This window comes from Cetorhinus maximus, chromosome 6, assembly GCF_964194155.1.
Source record: "Cetorhinus maximus chromosome 6, sCetMax3.hap1.1, whole genome shotgun sequence".
Lineage (NCBI taxonomy): Eukaryota > Metazoa > Chordata > Chondrichthyes > Lamniformes > Cetorhinidae > Cetorhinus > Cetorhinus maximus.
Genome location: NC_135884.1, coordinates 14,727,851 through 14,745,394, shown reverse-complemented (window position 1 = coordinate 14,745,394; position 17,544 = coordinate 14,727,851). Strand labels below are relative to the sequence as shown.

General features: G+C 38.8%; 1 protein-coding gene across 2 annotated transcripts in view; it reads right to left on the bottom strand.

Annotated features, from left to right (window-relative positions):
* Positions 1-17,544, bottom strand: part of spdl1 (spindle apparatus coiled-coil protein 1) — a 45,000-nt gene that overhangs the window by 1,015 nt on the left and 26,441 nt on the right. Inside the window, exons 6-12 of one of the 2 annotated variants that reach the window (XM_078543223.1) lie at positions 16,945-17,043; positions 16,401-16,511; positions 13,263-13,403; positions 12,595-12,698; positions 10,964-11,151; positions 7,925-8,291; positions 4,538-6,665 (exon numbers count right to left, since the gene is read on the bottom strand). In XM_078543223.1, the coding sequence (XP_078399349.1) occupies positions 6,641-6,665; positions 7,925-8,291; positions 10,964-11,151; positions 12,595-12,698; positions 13,263-13,403; positions 16,401-16,511; positions 16,945-17,043 (1,035 nt within the window). In that variant the 3' untranslated portion in view covers positions 4,538-6,640. Of the gene's footprint in view, positions 1-4,537; positions 6,666-7,924; positions 8,292-10,963; positions 11,152-12,594; positions 12,699-13,262; positions 13,404-16,400; positions 16,512-16,944; positions 17,044-17,544 lie in introns of those variants that run through there. The other variant, XM_078543222.1, reaches the window with a different exon arrangement.

Genomic DNA, 17,544 nt, shown 5'->3' with positions numbered 1-17,544 from the left:
ACACAAGCAATAATCCTACTCTCATTTGGATGGTCCCATATCCTTTTAACCCATTTCCCATCAGCCTATCTAACCTGCTCTTAAATGTCGACATGGTTCCCGCTTCAATGATGAGATTCAGTAGTGTTTTCTACTGCCTCTTAACGCTTTACATAGAAATAGGATTTTCCTGCTTGCTGCGTGAAATCTCTTGCATGTGAGTTTATTCCATGTCCCTTTGCTGTAGGCCCCTCAAATTGCTGGAAACAATTCTATCCATTAAATCCCACCACATAGTTTTAAACATTTTTTTCAAATCACCCCATAATATTCTCTGCTCTAATCAAAACAGCCCCATTTTTAAAGACTTTATTCTCATGCCTGATTGCAGTTTCACCAGAATGCTCTTACCCCTTCTATTGCCTCAAAATCTTTTCTATAGTGTATAATGGGCCCAACCTTGGAAATACATTGTAGGATTTCAGTGGGAAATAAAATGTTTCCCCTCCTTCTCTGGTTTAACAATCAATATAAGCAAAAGATAAAATTTGATACAAAATATAACCTTATATAGTAAGGACTCAGATTAAATCATTGGCAAAAAAAAAGTTACGAGTGCAATAACGTATCATATATACCCATGGGTACCGGGCCAAACACACCAGTTCAATAATTTTTCTGCAACAAAGAAAAAAGCCCTCAAGATTTAAAAAAAAGGGAAGAGTAGAATAAAGTAGCAATACAAGCATGCAGACAATACACTATTTGTGTGACTGCTTTCGCATAGATGCATGAACCAACTTTAATGCTGCAATATCCATTACACGAGCCATAATTCATCACAGGGCATTAGGACTTCCAAAGACCAGAATGCGATTTAAAAAAAAATAGCAAAAGGAACTTTATTTCCCCACAAACAAGTTCAGCTTTTCAACCAGGTCATCAAATGACAGCCCCACTGTAGATCTTTTTGAAAATTGATCGCTCTCTGACACACACATGCATGTGGGTATCCACTACTGCAATTCTGAAGGGCTTACCAGTTGCTCAATTGGGTGTCCCAGCTTCTTGAAATCATGCACCGTACAACTAAATAATCTTGTCTTTCAAGCAGAGGAGATTTTTTTCATGAAATTACAGCAGTCTACAAATCAAATTCCTTCAAAAATATATCTAAAATGACTCAAGTTCTTAAAAGTTCACAAATAAAGAGCTTACAATTAAAGAGCATAGGTTTTAGTGTATAAATTAAAAAAATCTCTCTCAAACCAATAATAAAACCATTTTATGTCACGTTGACTAATTAATCCTTTGAGTACTAACATGGAATTTTAAACGTAAAATGGTATTATTTATGAATGTATTTTTTGAATCTTAAGCTTGCTGTTGCTCTGGACACACCCTGCTATGGCAATCATAAAGAATAAAAGGTCCACTTAGCACTCAGAGGGTTAATATTAACAAGAATTGAACTATACCAGTGTCATGCCTTCGTGCAACGCCTATTAAACCATAAACAGTCGTGGCTGAACCTGTATGCACATCTGGAAACCTTAGCTCCAGCTGGCATTTGCACTTGGGAATATAGTTTACAAACCTAGTTATAATCACCCAAAAATTTATCTACCTTCTTGGATCACTGCTGACAAAACTAGGGGAAGCAGCCATGCCGAAATCTGTAGTAATATCTACACTCTAGTTCTGAGTCTAGTTAATCAGAGACTTGGGGAGGAAATAATTAGAATTGCAGAAACCAGTAGCATAGAAGGAAGCCACTTGGCCCATTGTGTCTGTACTGGTTCTTTGAAAGAGATATCGAATTGCTTCCATTCTCCCACTTTTTTCCCTCCCCACTGCCCCTCAATTTTTTCCCTCAAGTATATAGCCAATTCCCCTTTTATTATAATCCCCAGTGCCAGAGTACAAAATGAGCATTCTAAATCACATTTAATACAACACAAGAAAGTTGTAGCTAAATTTTTCACCCATTCATAACCAGTGAGGGAATTCATGTGTTTGTGGTCTGACCATAATAGGAAGTCAAATCAATTACAGCAAAAACTACAATGACTCAGTATGTTACGAATATTACAAGGACATTAACTGGAAGAGAGTGGTAAAAGCATATCTAACTGCATCCTAGAAAATAAGCATATATGGTGCAACGTTAATGCCAGATCCTTTAAGTGTTAAGATGATAGTCAGAATGGGAGGTTCAGTCCATAGATATCAGGAATAACAGCTGCTTCAAAAGTTATTGGAATGAAAGGATTTCATCTAATGCAAATTTATTAAGAATTCACACTATTTTATTTTAATGCATTACTGGGTTGCCAATGGGCTTTGCAGTAGATTTGTATGGTGCATTTTAATGTTCAGTTAGGTAAGAGTCATTAGTGCCTACATATTGGAAAGAATTATATAAACATTTGAAGGAAAAAATACTGACGGAAAAAAGCGTGATTAGAGTAGATCTCTCCATTAAGGAGCTGCTACTAGATTAGGCACAGTGGGTCAATACCTTGATTTTTGCTGAAATTTCAACAATAATAGTTAGTGCAGTTATAGAAGTCATTCTATGAATCACTAATTGTTTTGACATGAGAAAGTACCGTACAAATATCACTTTGCACCTTTCACATCAATGCAGCATAACATTTGTGCTCTGCCCCAACCAACCTTAATTTTAGAAGGCCAACCCTTGGTACATGAGTGACTTTACAATCCTCAACAATGTAATTAAAACTTCAATATTTATTTCTTATGCCCCACCAATATGGATGAAGGGGAAAAAAAGACCCAAGTTTAATGTATTCACTTTAAAATTCTTCACAGACCGGGCTTTCTTGCTCTCGACACAAACCATTCAACACATACACTGTCCTTTGCCTTTCTGTTCCTTCACCATCTCTGTTTCACTTGCTTCTTTGCAATCCATTAACTGCTCTATCAGTCCCATAGTTGCCTTCCTTAGCTTTCTCAGTTTTCTCTCCTTGCCATACCACACTCCATTTCTTAACTTGACTTTCTCACTCTTCACCTCACTTCTATTTGCTTCTTTTCTAGGGTGTCTGCATTTCATTCAACGGATATTCCCTATGCCCTTTGGCTGTCTCTCATCCCCAAATAATCCTCCCTCCCTGGGTTTTCTCATCATTTCCCTCCTCCTCTAGCTCTAATATTATGCCCTTCATCCTTACTGTCAATGTTCCCAATATTACAAATCTTCCACAAAAAAGTGGAAATCCTTAAGATTGTCTTTCTGGTTATACAACACTAACAAATCTCCCGTGGTGCTCAGGGCAAGTCAGAGGATATGTTTCTATAACAATTGGAGACGTTCATGCCATGGAGAGGATAACATGGGGCCCACGGATTTACAATGATTGTAAAATATTCATTCTAATATTGCTTCAATCCTTTACCTGTTTCAAAACTGAAGTAACATGACATTAGTATACAAAAGGTTGTAGTTGATCATAGAAAAACGGTATTTAGCAGTATTGGGTAGGGGGAAGTGGTATTCAGCTGCACTGGGGGGTGGACCTGCAGTTTAGTAGCACTGGGGATAGTCTTGAGCTTTGACTGCTAGTTCTTGATGGCATGAAGAGTATATTTTAGAACTGAAGAAGAGTCATACGGACTCAAAGCATTAACTCTTTTTTTTCTCTCCAAGATGCTGTTAGACCTGCTGAGTTTTTCCAGAATTTTTCTGTTATTGTTTAAGAGTATCTTTTGGTCTGTTAGAACTGTGGAAGGGAATGAGAGTTTTAACTAACTAGTACATCCTGCATCTCTATAAACCAGGAGGGGGAAGGGTTGTAGCAGAAACTTCCCAGGTCCAGCTGCACTGGTCTGTTGCATTTCGAGATATGTACAAATCATCATTATTGGTGTTTTGAGATTATTTACAGAAAGTGCAACACTTTCGTATGTGAGAGGAAAGAACAGGCAGTTAGAATGTTTGCATTTTCTCACAAAACGCTTGATGATTAAAGGCTATGTTTGCTTTCAAGATGTAACTAACTTGTTTTATTAAAAAAAGGCTCAATGAGAAACATCATTATCTCCCAGCTTAATAAGCTTTTTGAAGTTTATATAACATTTCTGATCTGAATTGCAGTCAAAGCTACCAAATGTGAAATCGGCCAGTCTTTCACACAAGCAGACACTGAAAACAAAAAGCATAAATTTTACCTCAAGAAAGTTATTCAAATGTATCTTTTAGTTCTCCTTTAAACTATTTTGAAAAACATCAAAATATTTCTTTTGAGAATAATTCTATTGTCTCATTAGCTTACATATTCATTCTGTATTTGGGAAATTTTACAAACAACATGCCCTTCAGTTAAGAGAACGAGGCAAAATTTCAATTCCAAGCTCAGGCTTTTGGGAAAAACAGAAGCATTTGGGAAAAAGTCTTTATCTTCATAAAGTTATTAAGATTTAAATTAATTCATTTAGTCATATTACTGTGCAAAACACAAAAAATAAAAACTGTATTTTGGATATTAGGAATTTCAGTGACTGAGAAAAGCAATTGGCAAATGTGAATTTTAAGTAGCATTTTTTTAATGTTCTGACTGGTTCACCAACAAGAAACGTTAGGCAACTGTTGACATAGGGTTATGCTATTATAAAGTGTTTACACAGGTACATTTAATGCCAAAAATAAAAATCCAAAATTCATGGTAACGTTTATGCATATATTGTACGTAAAAAGGTGCAATTATGCAAGATTTAAAATACATAACTTGTTAATGTTCAGGGAATGCTAGCTAGCTTTCAAACTTGCCTATTGGCAATAACATTGCATGTAATCTTGCTCAGCAAAAGTTGCTTCACCCACTATGCAGATCATGCCCATGTCCCTGGAGGGCTAACGCAAGGTTGGGAGCTGTGAGAAATCTCTTTCCAAATCAGTGTTAAAATTGGACCTTCAACTCGAATCCAGCAGAGAAGAGGGGAAAAAATACAGCTGAAATATTTGTATCACCAAATGCATTAGACTACATGCCTAATACAGGGCAGTGAAGGTTTCTTATGCAGAGTTATTTTAATATAGTTGCCCATCATACAAAGAAAAAACTAAATGTTATAGCATAAACTATAGGATACCACAACAGTGAATCAAGATCATAATAGGAGTGGGAAAGGCAAGTATTTTATATCTGGCCAATTACAAGAGCTATATACAATATTTGTACTTTAGTTAGAAAAGTCAGTGCTTCCATAACTTTGTTCAAGTCTAATAGGAATAATTCACTCTCAGAATTAGAAAGACAATCAGGTGGCTTCTAGCGATTGGTTCCAACGTACTGTTGGCAAGATTGGTCATATCCTTTATGGGACACTTTGACTTAATATTTAAGCATGCCATTCAAAACATTTTACATTTCTTTATTATATCACAGCTTATTCCAAAGGGTCACTAAAAGACTAAATCCCAATTGATTCCCATTATGGCCATCAGACTCAAACACCTCAGTTCACCCAAATAAATTGCAATAAATATGTCTTTAAATGTTAAAATGCATCTCAAATTTTTCTGGAGAGAAAATCTGCCTAACCCTACATAACCAGTAGAAATGCATTCTTTGTCCAAGAGGTGGTGCTACTGCACAGACAATTTTCCTTTGAAATACATAACTCTCAGTATTTTTATTCAGCACTGAGTGCTGAACAAGCATTTAAAGTTATATTGGCAAAAACAAAATCTAAATTTTCTGGAGGTGTGGAGCTGTTGAATGGTCAATTTTTTTCATGAAAGCAAAAGGCTTTGAGAGAATAGGTACCTTGGAAATACTGGAATTTGTGGTTGTAAATTTGTGTTCATGATATAAAAAAGGAAACATTGTTACTTGCTTCTTTTGGAGATCTTCAGTCTGCGTAATGCTTTACAAACTTAAAATACATAAGTGGAAGCAATACCGCACACCCGCCACCCCCCCCCACCCCCAAAGTCTATTCTCAGGGAAGGGTTGAAGTTATAAAATGCATATAATCCAGAGTACTAGGGTATAAAATATTGACCGCTTCAGTGGAAATACGACAAAAACAGATCAAGTACGTTGAATAATTTCAGAGGACCATATCTTTGCAACTCAATTCTGGATAACATAACCCATTTGGGACTGTTTCTGCTAAGAAGCTGCTCACAGCAGCAAGGCAGTGGAAGAAGAGTATTGCTAGTTTACAGGAAGAATTTTTCCAGTGCAGTTTTATGCACTCTACAGCATGAAAATGCTACAAAATATTCGAACGGAAGAGAATCAATACTGTTCTCAGGAAGTCGGCAATGTTGCATTTATTGTCCATTCCTAGTTGCGTGCAACTTCTTAGCACAGTAGAGGATAAGATAAAAAAAAAGACAAAGAATTTAGATCTCTGGGAAAAGTTGAGAGGATGAGGGGGAAAAAAAGAGTGGGGCTGGAGCAAGGGGAAGGGGTAGGGAGCAGGCCAAGAGGATCAGAAAAAAAGAGGGGTGCAGGGGACAACGAGACCCTTCAGAACTCTTGAGAATTGCAGTCCTAGTACAGACCAGAAACATCAGGTTACATACAGAATTTCTAGCAGTTCACACATAGTATTTTAGTGATTGAGCAAAAATGTTATTGTGGAAGCAGTCTCTTATCAGATGACCTATATTTGAAGTGCCAGTTTAGCCCGTTGGAGACAGCACCGATCTAAAGTTGTTTAAGGTAGAAGAAAAGACACAAAAAGGACAAAAAAAAAGTTTTCAGAAAGTTTTCCATTGTAAGAATACATTCAAAGTGCTCATTCTAATATTTCTGCTATCAAAGTAATGAAATTGTGCACAATGCAATGATTTTGTTTGTCTATTAGTGGTCTAATTATAGACAAGCTGATATCGACTGCATGCAAAGCTAGTCTATCCTTGACAATTCAAAGTTCCTTTTATATTGTGCAAAAAAAATCAAATTTCCCAGCAATTTGAATTAAGCAATTTAAACATTAAGTGCTCCAACAATTCAAATTATCAGGTAATTTGAAGTTGCTTATTTTAAATTATGCAAATATATTTGCCACTTGAATGATACATGGCCCCCAAATTGTGGAGTGCAGGATCCTTAAATAAGAAAATGTGATGGAATAAGAGGACGTATCAGTGCACTAAACAGACTCCTGCAGTACAGCTTTCTTCCTGTGAGCTCCTGACTACACCAGGGTGTCAAGTGGTGTTATAATATCACACCTATTGGTTCGATCGAGAACTGTATTGGCAAAAGACGAACAGATCATCCGGCTGTTTTGGCAGCAATTGAACGAGCAAGTTAGATCTCAGGGAAGGGAGAATGTAAAATTGAAAGATAAGCCAAAATGGAATTGATCAGTGCTAACCAAATGTTGACTGCAACTTTTAACATAGAGAGCTGGGGAAGTGCAGTGTTCCAAATTAGAACAGAATTTGTGAATTGAGACAAAGATAGGTAAATGAATTAGGCATATGTTGACATTTATGTATGACACTGATTTCAGTCCAATTCTTTACACACTTACAGCATTTCAAGCACTTTTAAATACAAAAAAAAAGCTAAGCACAGAGGGGGAAATGGAATGGAAAATAAAATTAGTTTGCATTTGCAGCATTTGTTTTTGAAGTTATAGCCAACAAAATAAATGCATGTTCTGAACCATGTTGGCCAAACAGCTTGCATTCTAAAACTGATGGTACTGCGGGTTTGCATCAAGGCAAGATAGGATTTTAAGAAAACAACACACTAACTAGGTCTGTCTCTTCATTAAAAGAACTCTAATCTTGTTATACAATTTTGAGAGTCCAAACTTTGGTAACACAGGGAAGATGGTGAAAATTAAACCAAAGAAACCAAGGACAAAGCACAGAGCATAGTTCATGCCGTAAATGAGGAGTGCAACAGGCCAGTGAAGAATGCTGGGCAAAAGCTGAAAACGAGGCACTGACCTTGGGGAGGGCGATGGCCTAGGGACTTCATTGTTGCTCCGTTCAGACAGAACTTGTACATCATTTGCTTCTTGCAACATCCGCACCCGCTTGCCTTCTTTAGAAGGTAGCTGTTTACAGGCAGGTTCCAGTTCTGTAATTTGTTTGTCAATGGCAGAGGCTGGCACTGTTTGAATGACTGGTTCAGAGCTTGGAGCCAAAATCTCATTACATAGCACATCAGTCTGTCCACTTCTGGTGTCAGCTGTTTTATCAGATGAGAGAGTAGCTTCAACAACAGGAGTCTTGCTGGATGCCAGCTGAGCTTCTTCGAGTACTTCAAATGGAATTTTCTCTTTCCTGCGGTTCTGTGGCCGACTCTTAACTTCTGGAATTTAAGGTTTACGAGCCACAATATTAAAGTCAAGCACAAGCACTTTTATATTCATGTAATAACTCTGTGGTTATTGCTACACTGCCCCAGGCAAGATAGCCGAGGTTGGGCTATTTGAACGCAAGATGTAGAAGCAGAAGTAGGCCATTTCGGCCCATCGAGTCTGCACCATCATTCAATGAGATCATGGCTGATCTGATAATCCTCAACTCCACTTTCCTGCCTTTTCCCCATAACCCTTGATTCCCTTACTGATTAAAAACCTGTCTATCTCAGCCTTGAATATACTTAATGACCCAGCCTCTACAGTAAAGAATTCCACAGATTGACTACCTCAGAGAAGAAATTCCTCCTCATCTCTGTTTTAAATAGTCAGCCCCTTACTCTGAGATTATGTCCTCTGGTCCTAGACTCTCCCACAAGGGGAAACAACCTCTCAGCATCTAAAACAAAAATACCTGGAAAAACTCAGCAGGTCTGGCAGCATCGGCGGATAAGAGTTAACGTTTCGAGTCCTCATGACACCCTGCCTACTGCGGATGCTGGAAATCCAAAACAAAAACAAAATTACTTGGAAAAACTCAGCAGGTCTAGCAGCACCGGCAGAGAAGAAAAGAGTTAACTCTTTTCTTCTCCGCCGATGCTGCCAGACTTGCTGAGTTTTTCCAGGTAATTTTGTTTTTGTTTTGGATTTCCAGCATCCGCAGTAGTTTTTTGTTTTTATCTCTCAGCATCTATCCTGTCAAGCCCCCTAAGAAGCTTATGTTTCAATAAGGTCACCTCTCATTCTTATAAATTCCAATAAGCACAGGCCCAACCTACTCAACCTCTTCTCATGAGAAAATCCCTCCATACCCGGGATCAACCTAGATGAACTTTCTCTGGACTGCCGCCAATGAAACGTCAACTGTGCTCTCCTCCGCCGATGCTTCCAGACCTGCTGAGTTTTTCCAGGTATTTCTGTTTTTGTTTTGGATTTCCAGCATCCGCAGTTTTTTGCTTTTACCAATATATCTTTCCTTAGGTAAGGGGACCAAAATTGTTTGCAGTGTTCTAGGTGTGGTCTAACTAGTGCCTTGTATAGTTTTAGCAAGACTTCTCTATTTTTATACTCCATTCCCTTTGAAATAAAGGCCAACATTCCATTTGCCTTCCCTATTACCTGCTGAACTTGTACGGAATGTAAGGTAGATCAACCTCCATATAGAAATGAATAGGTCATGTAAATGGAGAAAAATCTTCACTGGGTCAGTGACTTCCCCCAGTTTGGCACTATACAGACCTTGGGAGTATGACAGACAGCCCTACCCCACCCCCATGTACATATGCACACTACTTTAAATTCCACTTCTTTTGAAAGTGGTAGCAGTAAAAAGCTGACATAAAGAACTTGTATCGTATGGCCAACTTAAGCAAAAAAATCCATGCCTGGTTGAACAGAGCCGAGGGTAGGAATGAGAATTGAACAGTTAAGTTAAAACAGCCCTAATTAGATTATTTATCATTCTCCTTCATTTAGATTTTTACATTTAAATGAAAAATATGTATTTTTTTTTCCCCAAGAAAGATTCTCAATTAGTAAACATTACTCACCTTGGACCATATCATCATATAGGAGCAGCAAGCCATTCAACCCTTCAAGCCTATTCCACCATTCAATTAGATCATGTTTGCTCTGTACCTCAAACCCCTTTTTCCTGCTTTGCTCCATATCCCTTGGCACTCCTGACCAATGTTTCTGCTATGTTGTGGCTTGTATGGCCAAGCAGCAGCCTGGAAAGTATCATGCAAGCCTTATTTCGGACTAAACATGGTGTATGTGCAGCCAAGTAAAAAATTAAGAGATACCGCACATCGAAAAAATAGGATGTGCATTATAATGAGATTTTACAGCAAGCACTGCCCTTAGCTAGCAAAAACCTATCAATCTTTAGTGCTGACAATTTCAACTGACTTTGTACCCTTGAGATAAATGCACACACACAAATGGTCAGTAGACGCAAATGCAGGAGTCAGCATCCAGTTATTAATGTGAACAGAGTTGAATGATATCTTGCATGGAAAGCACAAGGTGAGATTGCAAAGTATAAACATGCTTCAACCTCTAAAAGACAATGGTTCCAGGGGATTGACTCATTTATAAATAAATGTTGCAGAACCTCCTACTGGAGACAAAAGCTGCATTTAACTCAAAATCTTTAATTTGCATTCAAGGTTTACAGATCAAATTTAAGAAGTTATAAACCAGGATTATTTGTCATCTTAATACGTACCAGTCTCAAAGATGTTAAGTGTTAAATAAGGAAGGTAAGCCCTCTCCATTACACAATAAAACACGTTTTACTGTTATCTGCAGAATGCCAGTTACATAAATAGCAAAGATACTACTACTTCTAAACTTTCAGAAGTTGGCATCAATCCAGTTCAGATGATCTAAAGTCAAAAATTTACTGACTTGTCAGTTTTAAGTAATTAAATAAGGCTACAGCATCCCATTGACAGACATTGACCTGCCATCAGTTGTAGAGTCTTGAAGAAATTTATGACAAATCAGCTGTACCTTTCCTCCTTCTTCCATACAACCCAACACAAATACCGGTAATTAGAATAAACAAATGCTGCTGGGATTTCAAAACTTAGATGAATTTATAAGTTAACACAGGTACCTTCAGGTTCATATTTAAGCCTCAACTCATCCAGTTTAATTCGAAGTTTCATGTTTTCACTCTGATATTGTTTCAGCTGTCTCTCATTGGCATAAAATTTACGTTCGACTTCTAAGACACGCTGACTCTCTGCAAGAGCCTTCATGCGTTGCAAAGAGAGCTCATCATTCACGGTCTTATTTTCTTTCCTAGTTTAAAAGGAAAGTTCCATTATAATCACATTTACCAATGATGTATATTTAAAAATAGTAGAGTAGTATTAATTTAGTTAAGAGAATATTTTACAGCACTTATTCCTCAAAAGGCTTTTAAAAAGTTACTTTTACTCCTAATCTACCAATTCTGTCAGTATTCAATTGAATTCAAGTTAACAGCTCAACAGTTACACCAGAAACATGCTACATAGCAGAGGAAATAAGTTGTAGTTGGAAATACATAGGTAGAGACATTTACATAGGTACACATATTTAAAATGGCGCATCCAGTCATACAAGAGTTAACTGTTCCACTATCTGTGGTAGATACAGTCTTCTTTCAAATACAATTAAACATTTAAATGAAAATGAGTACACTGCTATTCAACTGTCAGGCTGCAAGCCAGCCTTTTATGTTGGTTCTGCATACATTTTAAGAACAAGACAGACAGACTGTAACTATGGTAAGTAATCTACCATTAATCTTCCTTTGTTGTTCAACTTGCATCTCCAAACAGGAACTTACTGAAATAGTGCAAAGTAAAACTGGACCGATGCAATCTCCAAGTGAGGACGGGATCAGGCTCAGCTGTGATGTTCTCTAATGTTAAACAGTTGGCTAACACTCACTATTGAGGCTTACAAATGAATAATGGCCACTTGAGTAAGCCACCAGCAGGCGTACAATGTATATCTATAACTATATCCCTATGAGGGAATATGTGATGACAAAACAGGAGAGTGAGGAAAAACCCCCAGATTTGATGTAAATGTGGAGCACATCTCACAAAATATCTCTCAGGTAAAGGCGACATTTATTAACAAAATGCACATAACCTCCCTTCAGACAGTGTCAGAGATCTTTTATACATTTACCAAGTAATCAAACTTGAGTAGAATAAACTGCATGTTCGATTATGGCTCTTGACTAACAACATAACAGAGCAATCTAAGGTCCACAAACATCTACTTACAGTAAAACAAAGGAACGGGAGTGGGCCATTCAGTCCATTGAGCTGCTCTGCCATTCAATTAGAGCATGGCTGATCATCTACCTCAAACCACTTTCCCACATTATCTCCATATCCCTTGATGTCATTAGTCTCCACAAACCTATCAATTTCTGTTTTGAACATGCTCAATGATTGAGCTTCCACAGCCCTCTGGAGTAGAGAATTCCAAAGATTCACTGCTCTCAGTGAAGAAATTCCTCCTAACCCTAATCTTAATGGCCTACCCCTTATCCTGAGATTATGTACCCTGGCTTTAGACTCACCAGCCAGGGCAAGCATCTTATCTATCTTTTACTTGATCCCAGTGGAATCTTCAATATACTCAAAAACTCAAACTTAAAGCTAGTTCCCGATGAAATTAGTTTCTTGTTCTCTTGGCTACAAAACTTGTAAATCATTTCTCACAATACAATCTGATACGTACTTGGCATTGTCTATTTGCAGTTTAAGCAATTCAACGTAGTATTGTCCATCACCAAAATCTGAAACATCAACTCCATTATGATTATCCCCAGCATCATAATTCATCTAAAAAATATAAATAAAGTACAGGTAATAAGTACATCTTATAGATAAAATTGGGTAGGGGGAAGAGCATTGTATTATCTATTTCCTTTAACAAAGATGTTGTGCAATGTGTACCTAGAAATTCCAAGTCTCAACTGACCATCAAGGCCAACAAGTCAAAGCAAAAGTACTGAGCTACTTTGGCAAAACCTGGGGAACATACCAAACTGCTTATTTTCCCAACTGGAGGAAAGAAAACAAGAAAAATATTCTGCACCCATAATGGTCTTGACAATAAGTTTTTAAATACAAGTTATCTTTTAAAATATTAAGAAACAGATTTTTAAAATACACACTTCTTGAAGAGAAGTGCACACATTTGACTACAATTGGCCTTCTAATGCCACCCTTATGTTATTAGCAAGGTTGGAGGGTGAATGAGTTTTGACACTTCACCTCATCATTTGAGTAACACCTTCCATATCCATTTGAAAACTCAGATTATTGACTGTTTTTACAGGGGCAGCAGGAGGTAGTGAATGACCAGGCCTAAACCCCAAATTGTTAAGTACCATATAGCACTACCTCCATTTTCTCTAGGCGTCGCAGTTTTACCACCAGTGCTTGAATCTCATTGTTCTTCTGTGCAAGCATCGATTGCAAGCGCTCCAGTTGTCCAGGATCTGACTGCAAGCCCTTTATTTGTAACATCGTGGCTATCTGCACCTAATAATAAAAAAAATGCAAAACTATATTAAACCCTTCAGACGTCATTGCAAATGTTGCTGCTGTCTTAAAACTTTTATTCAAAAGCAAATCCAAGATTGAAAGCAAAGCATATTCTATTGGAGATCTCTGAAGCTTTAAAGTTATTTGCCTTCATCTTTTCTACAGTTGCCGCTACGTACGAGAGACAAACGCAGAGTTTATGGCTAATGTAATGCATTGGACCCCATAAAGACTCATTTATGTTTTGGACCATTTGCGCATATCCTGTCATTCCAATCATGGGCAAAACAGGAAGAGGATTGAAAGTAGAAAACAATTCACTATACTGCTCACTACGAAGTAGAGCATTTGAGCAAACAATTATTTGCCAGGCAGGCAAATTAGCATTGTGCATGTCAAGCTACAAAACTCAGAAAATCAGTCCAAAAAAAAAAACCAGCTGACTACTTCAATAAAGCTGACAACTCAAATATAACTGAAAGGTCGCTGTTTGAAAGGTAAATGAATAAATTAAAGTATTCTGTATTCCACTGGATTTGATGATTTTTAATGTATTGAAATCATATTCCACAATTCAACTTGGGTTTCTGCGAAACTAAAACCCAGTGGCCTCATAAAGAGAGGGATGTGAAGGGACAAGAACTCATGATTTAAACGGAACTATAATATTCCATAAGTTGTATTCCAGAGACAAACTAGAGCATGCTGAGCACAGTTGCTAACCATCTGTTTTATGAGCCAACAACCTTGCTGCTGATTCGCATTGCTCTTCTGGTATTTACCAAAGTATCTTTGTTGGCTCTCGTTGACTCTTGTGGATAGAGCAGGTTCTGGCACTTGAGAAACTAAGTAATGCGAGCTCCTGTTGTTTTCCATTTTAAGCCAGAATCCTCCAATCCCATAAGGCAGGGGACATCTATTTAGCCCTGATCATAGATTTACATCACCCATCAATGCAAAGCAAAGGGGAGAAGAGAGCGGGGAACTCCTGAGGATCAGGGAAGGATTAAAGGACAGTTAAAGACAGGACAGAACAGCAAGCACATCAGACCCAGGCACACAAAGTACAAGACAGGTACTGGGTCACACTTTACAACGAAAGACAGCTTGATGAGAAAAGCAAAGACTTTCATTTATATAGTGCTTTTCACAACCACCGGACGTCTCCAAGCACTTTACGACCAATGAGGTACTCTTGAAGTGGAGTCACTGTTGTAATGTAGGAAATGCAGCACGCAATTTGCACACAACTACCTCCCACAAACAGCAATGTGAGAATGGCCAGTTCAGTTTCTGCGATGTTGATCGAGGGATAAATATTGGACAGAACACCAGGGATAACTCCCCTGCTCTTCTTCAAAACAATGCCATGGATCTTGTGCATCCATCTGAAAGGGCAAACTGGATCTCAGGTTAACATCTTACCCAAAAGATAGCACCTCTGGCAGTGTATTGGGTACAAAGGAATTTAATCCTCTCCCCCGTAGCACGTTTGCTGACGGGCAGGGGTCGTTGGAGATGCATTTATTCAGGCAGGAAGGTAGCAGGTGGGGGACCCCATGTCTTTCCCACCTCCACCCCAATTAAGCCTATAGTAGGAAAGCTCTTGTACAGCCTTCCTGCTCCATCACTAATTGAAGTCCTTAAGTGGACAATTAATGCCCACAAAGTTCAGGCACTGAGTGCCTATCAAGGGCATCGGCAAAGAGCGACCCACAGAGAGCCAACATCCTGCCCTTGCTGTTGAAACCCCCTGACCCCGCTCCTGCCATCACCCACCTGTGGCCTGGGATCCTTGCAACGATCCTAGGACATGGGTGGATGTGTTACTGGCATCAGCCACTGCCCCCACCTCCCCAGTGGTGCTGCCATGCAATAGAGCTGCTAACCTCCAACTGGTTGGCAGCTCTCAGCAGTCGAGACTTACACATCCAGGATCCTTGTTTTCAGGCAAGGCCTGCCGCTAACCAGTTATGTGCCTATGGCACTTCAGCAGGCCTTCCCTAAAGGAGGTAACAAGACAGCCCAAAATGTCTTGGGCAGAACTTTACATTCAGTCTGCGGGGGCGGGCCCGACTCAAGGAAAGTAATATGACGCGCGATGACGTTGGGCGTGTGCCCTGACGTCATTGCGCTGTCTCGTGATATTTCGTGCGGCGGGCGCGCGCCAGAGTTGGCTGTGTGCCCACCGATAATTGAAAGGCTTATTAAGGCCATTAACGTACTAATTATCTCCAACGGTTGGCAGGCAGGTGAAAAGGCCAATCAGCCTTTCCGTTTTTTTTAGGAAACCTCATCCACAAGTGGGATGAAGTTCCTAAAGCTAATACTGATTATATAAGAACTTTATTTTGAAAATAAAAACATGTCCCATCTCATTGACACAAGTCACATAAGGGGACATGTTTCATTAAACTTTTAATGTTTTTAATAATTTCTTTAAAAAGCGTTTCAATCTCCCTGAGGCAGCTCTGTGCCTCAGGGAGACTGAAGCACTCTTTTGCGTGAAAGAACGCTGGACCTGACTCTCCCTCCTCCCCCCGCCCGCACAGGTAGCGCTTAGTGCTACCACTCACGATGCACGTTGGCGGGCCTTAATTGGCCCACCCACGTGAGATTGCGGTGCCAAGCCGATTGCGGGTGGTGGTCGGCTCCGCGACCACCCCCGCCGAGCCCGCCCGGCCAATGTAAAATCCTGGCCCTTGATTCTGTATTAAATATGGAAAATATTTTTCAAAATGTTATTCTTTATCAGGCTGAGAATCACGAGCATGAATATGTTACCTTTGCCAACATCTGACATAAAATTAAATATTTGCTAACGTGAACCAGAATGACACGCAGAAACACTGTTTGAGTTGTAGCACATTGGCTTATGCCTGTCATTCGGGAAGGGTGTCACTAAACTCAGCTGGTAATACATAATATACAATTTATGATATAATTGTTCATAATTTATATCATGGAAGGCTCCAGAAACACTGGAAACAGTACCTTCATTCGGTGAAGCTGTTGACGGGAGAAAGCATGCTGTTTCTGCAGAGACTGGTACTGGATTCTTAAACCGATAAGCTGTCGTTCCATCATTGCTCTACGATCTTCCACCTAAACAGAAAGGAAACTGTCAATTGCAAATCTTTTCAAAACATCCTGTACTTTAGTTGCCTGCGCACTGCATAGTTCAGCCGGTCCTCAAAATAATTTAACACATTCAAGTATGTACATCTCCAATTCTTCTCTTCTAATGTGCAATTCAATGAGCTTTCAAATCTAGTCCGAATGTCAAGTACAGTGACCAAGTGGAGCAGAACTGACAAAAACCTGGAAGCAGGTTGCCTAACTAGCCTCCGGTCAAAGGAATGGTATATGAAGAAATAATACATGCATAAATTCACACAATAAGCAACGCACAATTTTTACCCTATAGGAGGAACTTACAACTTTTATCTGGGTCTACACCATCTGACCCATGTGGAGGGAACTTTTTGTTAAAAAGCTACTCACGACCGAGTATCTGGAAATATCCGAAATGCAATACCTCAGAAAACAGCGAGTTCCCTTTACTGTTGGGGTCACGAGCCTCTTGTAGTGCCTGATCCAACTGGATTTGGAGATCCTGGTTAGCCACTCTCGCTTTCTGCATTTAGGCAGACAAGAAATTCAAGTCAGCTACAAAATTCTGAATTGCCCAAAAACTAATCATAATACTCAGGCTTATTACCAATTTGGCTTTACTAAACAAGATTACTAGGATAAAATACTCTAGGGCATGGCCATGTCATAGTTCTTTCAAAGCCCGACACAATAATCTTAAGGTCCAATAATCATAAAACAGGGATTTTTTAAGATTGTGAAGCAGAACAACAACTTTGAACAAAAAGAATGTTAAATGCCTAGGATTATGATGCCATTAGTGTTCTTGGCCATTATGCACAAAAAAAATAAGGTGAATAGTTTCTTGTCCACTGAAACTAAAACTGTATTAGCCACTTGAATGTTACACATGGACAAGGTGCTAGAATAAAAAAATAAAATTTTTCAAAATCACTTGTATGCTATAGAAAAGAATAAAAACAAGCACCCATTCAAGAGTATTTCAAAACAATTTATGGTTCTATGGTTTTAAAAACATCCATAA